Below are 10,846 nucleotides of genomic sequence, written 5' to 3'. Positions count from 1 at the left end.
CCCCTGCTGGCTTTGTTCAGTCCTACTGGTGCTTGCCAGTCGTGGTTGGGTTTTGGGGTCTGTGGCCGGTTGCTAGGGTGTTCGCGGCCTACCTCACGTGCAGGCGGCCCTCTTCGTCTCCAGCGGCCCTTCCTCCCCCCTCAAGCCATGGAGACGGCTCTCCTGAGGAGGCGGCGATGCGTCCGCGGTTGTGGCTGACACTGTGCCCCTTGCTGGCGTTTTTCCGGCCCCGATGGCCTCGGGCCCTCGTCTCTCCGGTGTCCTTCGCTGCCGGTGTCCTCCATTGGGCAGCTCCGGCCTCAGCGGCCGGGTAGTTGCGCCCCCTCCAATTCACCTGGCTCGCCGACGTCCCGACGGTTAAGGCCAGACAGCTCGGATCTCCGTCCCTCCTGTCCTAGCTTGCTGGCATTGCTGGATGCCGTCGCGCCAAGACCCCCCGCGTGGTTCGCCTTGTCGCCCGTCCTACCCTGTACGCCTCAATGCCTCCCCCCACGCCTTTTCTAGATCCAATTCTCATGGGTTTGGAGGACGCCGCCCTCCGACGGCAGGTACATCCCTGCCACCCCCCTGGCTTGGTGGTTTCGATCAACGTTGGCCTCGCCATCTATGATCCTGGATTCGACGACTATGGGATCACTCAACTTTAGGCCAGGAGAGATCCCTGCTCGGCTCGCCTGTGCTAGCAGCAACGGCGCCCGCGGGTGTCGTTTTCCTGGTTGGAGGCACTGCCAAGGCCTTTAGTTGCGCCCCTCTTCAAGCTCAGGGGAAACCCTAGGTCCGGGTCACGCGAACATAATTGATCATTCATTTGAGCAACAGTTTAACATGTAAAGTTTAACTGCCTTATTTAACTATACAGTTATGGTGATGATCAAAAGTTTGTTAGATAGTTTGGTACAACCATGTGGGAATACAAAACTTAGAATTAAAATATATACCTCAAGATAAGAAAACTTAGCTAAGGCCACAAACACCCGGATTCATTATAGCCGGTATCCCGTGTCGCACATGATCATTGCACCACAATGGCGTGACCACAACTAACTGATACACATATATAAATACCATTCCAGGGTGACAGTTGTTAAAAATGACAACCTAACAACAAAACCAATTAATGTAACAAAACCGCAATGCTACAAAAAAGGTTTTGTGGCGTGATGCGTTTGAGTCTGAAAATGCTATTCCCCCGAATATGACAATAATGCAGGTTATTTCTTGCCTTTTCATTTGGGGAATTGGATACATCAGGATTGTATATTCATGTAAATATAATCTATTGGGTCATGACCCCTGTTTGTAATAAACATGCTATGCATGGCTCTTTTAAGCCTTGTCTATTACTCCCTCTGTTCACTTTTGTAAGTCATTTAAGACAACTAAAATTGAACTATTTTAGATGTTGTCTTAAATGTCTAAAACGCCTTACAAAAGTGAATGGAGGGAGTACTTGAGTTTGTATGATTATGTTGTGCTACCATGTTATTGCACCAACACATACTTGCATGTTATGCGTACATGTGATATGTATTGCTATGTGTGAGATTCAACACCTAGTTGTATACCTATGGTAGCCAACACTATTTTGTGTTCAAAGCTTAGTTATCAACAAAACTCGTTTGTCTATAATAATAATCAGTATCATCATTATTATATTATTATGTACCGTTGTGTTGTTACGGTAAAATCACTCACTTGGGAGATACCACCCGACACTAGGCTTTGTGGAAGGCGAACAAATATTTGCTCACGTGTGGAATTGTTTGTCATCCTATAATATTTTGTGGCCTACATCGATCACACGCTGAAAGACTAAATAAGCATACACGTGATGGGGAGTGTTGAAATATATTGTCTGCCTCTCTCCATCAGTTTGTACTTTCGGAGTAACTGGCTGGAGCATGAATTCAATATGGTATCTGAGCCAAGAGGTCTTGAGTTTAAAATCCTGCCAACATAGTATTAGAAAAATATATTCTGTGGCCTAGACCGATCCCATCGTCTAACAACAATAACAACAACAACAAAGCCTTTAGTTCCAAGCAAGTTGGGGTAGGCTAGAGGTGAAACCCATAAGATCTCCCAACCAACTCATGGCTCTGGCACATGGATAGCAAGCTTCCATGCACCCCTGTCCATAGCTAGCTCTTTGGTGATACTCCAATCCTTCATGTCTCTCTTAACGGACTCCTCCCATGTCAAATTCGGTCTACCCCGCCCTCTCTTGACATTTTGCGCACGCTTTAGCCGTCCGCTATGCACTGGAGCTTCTGGAGGCCTGCGCTGGATATCCCCAAACCATCTCAGACGATGTTGGACAAGCTTCTCTTCAATTGGTGCTACCCCAACTCTATCTCGTACATCATCATTTCGGACTCGATTCTTTCTCGTGTGGCCACACATCCATCTCAACATACGCATCTCCGCCATACCTAACTGTTGAACATGTCGCCTTTTAGTCGGCCAACACTCAGCGCCATACAACATTGCGGGTCGAACTGCCGTCCTGTAGAACTTGCCTTTTAGCTTTTGTGGCACTCTCTTGTCACAGAGAATGCCAGAAGCTTGGCGCCACTTCATCCATCCGGCTTTGATCCGATGGTTCACATCTTCATCAATACCCCATCCTCCTGCAGCATTGACCCCAAATACCGAAAGGTGTCCTTCTAAGGTACCACCTGACCATCAAGGCTAACCTCCTCCTCCTCACACCTAGCAGTACTGAAACCGCACATCATGTACTCGGTTTTAGTCCTACTAAACCTAAACCCTTTCGATTCCAAGGTTTGTCTCCATAACTCTAACTTTCTATTTACCCCCGCCCGACTATCGTCAACTAGCACCACATCATCCGCAAAGAGCATACACCATGGGATATCTCCTTGTATATCCCTTGTGACCTCATCCATCACCAATGCAAAAAGATAATTAAGGGCTCAAAGCTGACCCCTGATGCAGTCCTATCTTAATAGGGAAGTCATCAGTGTCAACATCACTTGTTCGAACACTTGTCACAACATTATCGTACATGTCCTTGATGAGGGTAATGTACTTTGCTGGGACTTTGTGTTTCTCCAAGGCCCACCACATGATATTCCGCGGTATTTTATCATAGGCCTTCTCCAAGTCAATGAACACCATATGCAAGTCCTTCTTTTGCTCCCTGTATCTCTCCATAAGCTGTCGTACCAAGAAAAAATAGCATAGACGTGAGGGATGTGTTGAAATATATTACCCTCCTGTCTTCACTACTTTAGACTTTTGAAGCAACTGATTGGAGTATGAATTCAATAGTTTGTGCATGCAGGACAATAAAATGGGTGGCAAGTCTAGCAAATATGACAACAATCTGGTGCACGACAATAAAATGGGTGATGAGTCTAGCAAATATGACAACAATCTGGTGCAGGACAATAAAATGAGTGGCGAGTCTAGCAAATATGACAACAATCTGGTGCAGGACAATAAAATGGATGGCGAGTCTAGCAAATATGACAACGATCCGGACAGGATGTTATGCGACCAAACATCACCACCAGCAAAGTTACCATTTCAGTATCTGAAAACGATCACAAACAACTTCTCTGATACATATGCTATCGGGAGGGGTGGTTCGGGTGTGGTATACAAGGTATATATAAACTCAGATAGCAATATCCAGATGACCCTATGAAAATATTAATAAGATATTTTAAACAGGGAAGGATGAGTAATGGAGAATTCGTTGCTGTGAAGAAACTTCAACTGTCATTGCCGAGCTTTCAGAAGCAGTTTGAGAATGAGGTGTGTCATCTGATGTACCTTAATCACCCGAATATAGTGCGACTTCGAGGGTACTGCTACGAAACACAGAATGTATTTGTAGAGCACAATGGGAATTTCGTCTGTGCGGAGATGTCAGAAAGGCTGCTTTGCTTGCAATATTATCCTAAGGGAAGCCTTGCTGGTTATATTTCAGGTATAACAATTCAACACGGGCATATGTTGCGTGCGTGTCTGTGTTTATATGTTCAGTTGCCTACGACTTTTTCTTCCAATAATATCGATACCATAATTTTGAGATCCTTAAGAATTCGACAGTTAATTATGACTTCGCAATCTTCGTTCACCATATTTTTGGCTGGGGCAGGATAACTTAATTTGCATGTATACAATATGGCTGTTCTAGTTTTCAACTTAATTATGAATACGCAAAATAGATTTGCAGTGCTTTCATATATTATTCACAGTGCAAAATAGATTTTTGCATTTTTTGTGTAAAAACATGTTATTTCTTTTTGTAAAAATGTAGATGAATCTTCTGGACTTGAGTGGGACACCTGGTATAACATAATTGTCGGTATTATCTATGGTTTAAAGTACCTTCATGAGGAAAAAGTTAAGCCCGTGCTCCATATGGACCTAAAGCCGGCCAACATATTGCTGGATGATGCTATGAAGCCAAAGATTACAGACTTCGGTCTTTCAAGACTACTCGATCAACAGCAAACTTTAAGCACTTCAAGTCGTGATGGAACACTGTAATTATCCATTCTATTTTATCGGTTTACAAAATATTTCCCCTACACAGCGTTGTTATTTTGTATCTTCAAAATTCACAAACTTAACCTTGTGGTGCAGGGGTTACATGGCACCAGAATACCTACATGCAGGTACGGTCACAGCTAAATCAGACATATTCAGTTTGGGTGTAATAATTTTGGAGGTAATAACAGGACACAAGGACTACCCAGATGTTACAAGAACATCCTCCGAGAGATTTGTGGAGCTTGTAAGGAATCGATGTCCTTTTTCCACAAAGAGCATGTTACATTTTAATTTTGCATACTGGTAACACTCTATATTTATATTCATTTTTTGATTTCTCAGACCCTTGATAAATGGAGGTCGAGAAATCCATTGAACAAATCACCAGGCTATATACCGAAAATAAGAAGATGCATTGAGATAGGTCTAGCATGTGTGAATCTTGAGCGGAAGGGAAGGCCATCAACAGGCGAGCTTATCAAGTTGCTACAAGGAAGAATGACGCTAGACGAGGTATAGTAATTAAATTAATCATAATGCATGTAAATGTCACAAAAACACCTTGAAGAGTACAAATTGTGCACATTCAAATAAGATACACCTGCAATGCATAGGTTCTGTCCTTACCGTGATCACTATCAGGAATTTTGTAAAATTTAAACGAGGCAAAATATTGTCATAGTTAACCAGTGGAATATATATACCATACAGATTGCAGCGTCTAGAATGGAAGCAACCTGTTCCCAGCCGGACCTAACTGCCATCCATGAGATTCTAGAGAGGGAGGGATACAAACCAGATGAAGGGCCTCCAACTGAGGTAATTAAAGAGAACTATTCCCTCTGTCCCAGATTATAAAACGGAGGTAATACATTCTTGTTTCACCTTAATTTTTTTTATTTAGTGCGCTTACATCTTCATGATCCTCCATGCTGCAGCTATCTTTCCAAATGTGGACAAACCAAATGCGAGAGACGTTGATCCCCAAAAAAAAGGGTGATGCTGCATTCCGAGCTGGAGACTTTCAGGTAGCATTGGACAATTTTACTGAGGTAATGCCTTGAATTTATCATCAGGAGATATTTTGGCGTTCTAGACTGCAATATGCCCTGATTGATCCATTTCCTGTCATTGTTTCACAGTTTATTGATAATGGGGCAATTATTTCACCGGTTGTTTATGCCAGACGTAGCTTGTGCTACCTTATGTCTGACCAACCTGATGCTGCCCTTCAAGACTTGAAGATAGTAAAGGGCATCTTTGAGGAATGCATTGAGAAATGGCCCACGGCACTCTACATAGAGGAAGTTGCGGTTTCAATGCTAGTCAATCAGAGGCATCGTAGCGCAACCGAAATGTTGAATGAGGCGTCGCACCTCGAAGAGGAGAGGCGTGGGAATGAAACTTTCAGCTTTCAGACCAATGAGGGATTTACATTCCCAAAATTGAGCCAATAGTGCTTAGACGTTTTTGTAGTTCAATTTGAACTAGAAAAACGTCTTATACTTTGGTATGGAGGGAGTAGCGTCCTATGCGAGTAGAGTATCACACTTTTGGGAATGGACTCTTTGATGCCACGGTCGTTGCAGTGCGAACAGTTAACGCTGTAGCCGGCCTGAAAACATTTGTTTCTGAAGAGAGATTTGGCCTATCGCACCGAAGGGTGTGGTGAACGAGGGCCTTGCGGCAGGGAACAGCGCCTCTAATGCCGTCGCTACCAGTGAGGTGGGCGGCTCTGCCGCTGTCGTGACCGGGGGCGGCACAATCCCTCTCCGACAAGATCTACTTCGCCGGCCGCCCAAGCGGCAGCGCCCTCGCCGATCAGAAGCTGTATGACGGGCCAAGGGTGGGCTCTGTTGAGCGCGCTGCCAAGCGCAAGGCAGCCGGCAGCTCATCTGATGGCGGGGCGCGGCGCCGCCCTGGCACCTCTGCCACTGGGAAGAAGAAGGCCAAGCTGCAGCACGTGTCCGAGCTCCTCGGGCTCCCTCTCCAAAAGACGCCTATGCCGCTCAACTGGGGCAAGGTTAAGCAGATCGCGCGCTGCTGTGATCTGAATGTCGACGCCATCCTCGAAGCGGTCTCTCGGAGCTCTTCGTCACTCCAGCACATGATAGATGGTGCCGAGCAGACCATTCCCTCCTGAAGTCGCTTGTACCCTGCATGCTTATGAGCCCAGCTTGGTTATCCTTTTAGGGGCTGTTTTAGCTGCATTTCCACGTCTGTCGCTGCATTGTTGTCATGTTTGCAACTTCTGTTTCGATCTTAATGAGATTTATCCTTTGCTTTCAACTTGCATACATGAACGTGGCTAGCTTTTGTTCCTACTGTTCTTCAATGTGCCACCTAATTTTGCAATGCGGAGTTGTAAACTGGAACGTGCGCGACTTTGGTGACCGTGATAAATGCTCTGTAATCAGGGATGCAATCGACTCAACTCATTCCGACGCAGTGCGCCTGCAGGAAACAAAACTACAGAGGTTGTGCCCCTGGGGAGGGTCGATCAAACGAAATTGTTCCGCACGACAACAGCTCTGTTTGCTGTGAAAATATAAAAGGAAAAATAAATTCCAGTTTGTCCCAATTTTAGTGTGACTAAAAAACACACTTTTCGGTGTGACAAGTAAAACCAGATTTCGCCATGCTATGATTTTTCTTGTTTTTTTTCTGCAATGGTCCAAAATTAAAACTGTTCGTGATACACAGAGAATGAAAAAAAAATATATTACCAAAAAAATCTCAAAAATGGAAAAAAGATACTTTTTAATGCGAATGGCACAAAAGAGAAAAAGATCAAGGCAATTTGCATGTGAACATGGTGGCTAGAATTCCAGATTAAAAATATATGAAATTTTTACTATAAATACATGAATATCGTGCATGAAAATTTTTCATCATGTGGGACAGAAAAAAATAAAAGTGCAACATCTATTGTTAGTAGTAATTGCCATGTTTTGTAAAAGTAAATGTGCCAGAGTTTATGGAAGTAAAAATTCCAATGAATAATCGAAAAAGGCAAAAAAAATTGCTATGGATGTAAAGTATTTTTGACGTGGCAAAATAAAAGTAAACTTGCCATGCTACATAAATGTACATTTGTCGTGAGCGATGGAGGTAAAAATTGCTGTGTATGTGAAAATAAAATTGCCATGGCGATGGATGTAAATTTGCGATGGCAATAAAAACGCAAGTTTGCCATGGCAACAATAAGGAAGTAAAAATTTGACATAGCAAATCTATTGCATGCACTATGGCATTTGCTGAACACATAACATCCATGGCAAATAATGCAACATATTTGCCATGATCCATTTAACTAAATTTCCCATGGTTTGTAAAATAAACAATTGCCATCGTTTGGGGAAAAAATGCCATGAAGTATGGCAAATCTATTCCATTTTACTAAAATTTCCATGCTTCACATAATAGAATTGCCATGGTCAGGGAAAAAAATTGCCATGTAGTATGGAAAAACTATTTCAATTAACTAAATTTGCCATGTTTCTTAAAAAATAAACTTGCCATGGTGGAGGGGAAAATATTTCCATGTAGTATGGCATATCTATTCCATTTCACTAAATTTTCCATACTTGATAAATGGAATCGCCATGGCCAAGGGGAAAATTTTCCATGTAGTGCAAATTTATTTCAATTAACTAAATTTGTCATGGTTCGTAAAATAAACTTGAGAGAATTTCTTATTTAACACTATCTTAAAATTTGTTGCCCTATTTGACACTGGAAAAAAATCTTCCTTGTTTAACACTGAGGCTAAATTTTATGCCCTTTATGACACTTCCGTCCATTTTAAGACGTAACAGTACACCTGAAAAGACCTATTTATCCTTCATGTGGTATGTGACCAAAATTTTATGTGTACGTGTATATCCGACCGACTCATTTTCTTAAGTAGTGTTTCCCCTTTGGGTAGATGTGGTGCGTGGTTATGTAAAGATTTCTTTTATATGAAATTGGTGAGGGAGCTCTCTTTTTTTTAAGAAAATTGCTAGATAGTTCTGTGTACGTAAAGCATTTTCTTCTTGCTCGGTCCATCCTGAGACGTGTGCAAAGCGCCAGTGCCACTGCTTGTGCCGAAGGAGCCGGTAGCCAGCATGACATGCTTGTCGTGCGGGCTACTGGCTCCCTCAGCATTTGCGACAGGCTATGCATGCATGCACGTGCAAAGTTAATGAAAGATAGGTAGCGCATGTATGTGGTGCATGTTTCCTTCCCTGTACATTCTGCATTCAAGAAAAATATTCAGTAATTAACTTCTCTTTGGTAAGAAATTATGTCGAACACCATCCAGACCAAGTCAGCTATTGAATCTAAACTACCACGTAAAATTCTGGTCACATACCCATGAGGGGGGGGGGGTCTTTTTAGGTGTCATATAACGCCGTTAAAGCTTGAAATGGACGGAAGTGTCATAAAGGGCATAAAATTTAGATACAATGTTAGATAGGAGAAAAGCTATTCGAGTGTCAAATAGGGAGCAAAATTTAAAGTAGTGTTATATAAGGAATTTTCTCAATAAACTTGCCATGGTGGATGTGAAAAAATTGCCACGTAGTATGGCAAATCAATTGCATGTGCTATAACCATTTTGTACTCAACAAAAAAAATCCATTTAACTAAATTTTCCATGCTTCGTAAAATAGAATTGCCATGTTCCAGGGGAAAAATTGCCATGTAGTATGGCAAATCTATTCCATTTAACTAGATTTGCCATGGTTTGTAAAATAAATTTGCCATGGTCCAAGGCAAGTTAATGGAAAAAATCATAGCATGGCAAGTTTCATATCCGGTCACATGGAAAATTCATAAAAAAACACTTTTTCCCCAGAAAAAGCATGTCAATAGTGTAAAAAAATGTTTGAAATGTCCACATGTCAATTCTAGGAAGTTTAGACCTTGTCACATGGCAAATTTATATATATCTTGTTCATGATAAATTTAGTAAGGTTATATGGTCATGTACTAAAATTTATCATTGTCTGGCAATAAAAGTAAAATTTGATGGCAAATACATGAAACTAAAATTTTCCATGATATAGGTACTAAATTCGCCATGATCAATTACTAAATTTAACATGCTCAGTGAAATAAGTTTGCCATGGTTATGTCGGTATCTAAAACCTACATATGAGTTGTGAGTAACAACTCTTGGAGAGTTCGGCCAGGGATTGAACTGTCCAACAATCCTAAGTCATGGGTGAAATGTGATGGATGAACTACAAATGAATACGAAGAACTACCCAGGTTTGGGCCACCTTGTTGGCGTAATATCCTACTCCTGCTTTGTTTTGTATTGCAATGGTAGAGAGCTACAATATGACTGCTACAGGGTGAAAGAATCGACCCCCGGTGAGGCTTCGGTCACCCCTATTTGTAGCATACAGGGAGCCCTTACCGGAGGCTCTGATTGGATGAATATACATTTGAGTAGACTAGCATATCCTGTACCACGACGGCATGGCCCCCCATGGCGTGCTTGTACGAGTGATGATGTCGTCCTTCCAGGGTTGCATGTTACCCCCGGATACTTCGCCCCCTCCTCTGTATTCGTTGGACGACTGAAGAGTACAACCACTGTGGCAGCGTAGGAAGCAAATGAATGTTACTGTAGTTGTTGTAGATGACTTTGTCCACACGGATCTCATCTGGTGCCAGACACCCATCCTTCCACTAGCTTTGGTGTTTGGCCTTCAAGCAAGGGTGGTCGTTCCTTATGCCCGAGCTCGAGATCTTTCCTTCCCGGAAGCATTGATGCATCCTCCTGAGCGGAACCCATGAAGAGACCCCGAGCGTCCGGCAGGCATCTCGCCTTGGACCACCCTTACCGGGGCAGGCCAGAACCCACTGGATATATAGAAGTATTCTGGAGTCTTCCTTCCTTCCCAAGGAAAACGTACGACCCATTTGTTTAAGCCCAATGCGCCAGGCTGCCACTACCCTAGTTTTCTTTATGCCGATAGTCCCCGGGCCTATCTTCCTCTCGCCCAATAGTGGCAGTGAAGAGGGGGATGGGACCAAGTAACCTCAGGCACGTGACATGTAGTAGCCGAAGTCGCTTCCTGGGGCCTACCGAGACCAGCCCTTGTTCTATCACTAGAGCACGGGCTAATTGATTACCCCTCTAGTGAACGGGCTGCCTCCTTGGCTTCCGTGCCTCTCCCACCATTCTTAAGAAGTTATGGGTTACCAAGTGTTTGAGCGGTTGCCTTCTTGCCCGCCTCTTCGATAAAAAGAGGGAAACTGAAAGGCGCCGAGCCGACCGTCTTCCTCCTTGTTCTACTGTCAATGCTTGAAACCTCCCCAG

At 43.2% G+C, this 10,846-nt stretch overlaps 1 protein-coding gene across 1 annotated transcript; it reads left to right on the top strand.

The window, feature by feature from the left end:
- Positions 1-3,705: 3,705 nt before the first annotated feature.
- On the top strand, positions 3,706-6,328 carry LOC119281104 (serine/threonine-protein kinase BSK1-2-like). Its single transcript, XM_037561735.1, has 8 exons — positions 3,706-3,905; positions 3,959-3,990; positions 4,292-4,520; positions 4,621-4,771; positions 4,870-5,040; positions 5,239-5,346; positions 5,466-5,579; positions 5,670-6,328. Exons 1-8 carry the CDS (start codon positions 3,706-3,708, stop codon positions 5,982-5,984), a joined length of 1,320 nt encoding a protein of 439 aa, XP_037417632.1. The 3' UTR covers positions 5,985-6,328.
- The last annotated feature ends 4,518 nt before the right edge of the window (positions 6,329-10,846 follow it).

The sequence above is a fragment of the Triticum dicoccoides genome, chromosome 3B (genome assembly GCF_002162155.2).
Source record: "Triticum dicoccoides isolate Atlit2015 ecotype Zavitan chromosome 3B, WEW_v2.0, whole genome shotgun sequence".
Classification (NCBI taxonomy): domain Eukaryota; kingdom Viridiplantae; phylum Streptophyta; class Magnoliopsida; order Poales; family Poaceae; genus Triticum; species Triticum dicoccoides.
The sequence above is the reverse complement of the archived record's forward strand: the minus strand, read 5'-3'. Positions and strand labels throughout refer to the sequence as shown.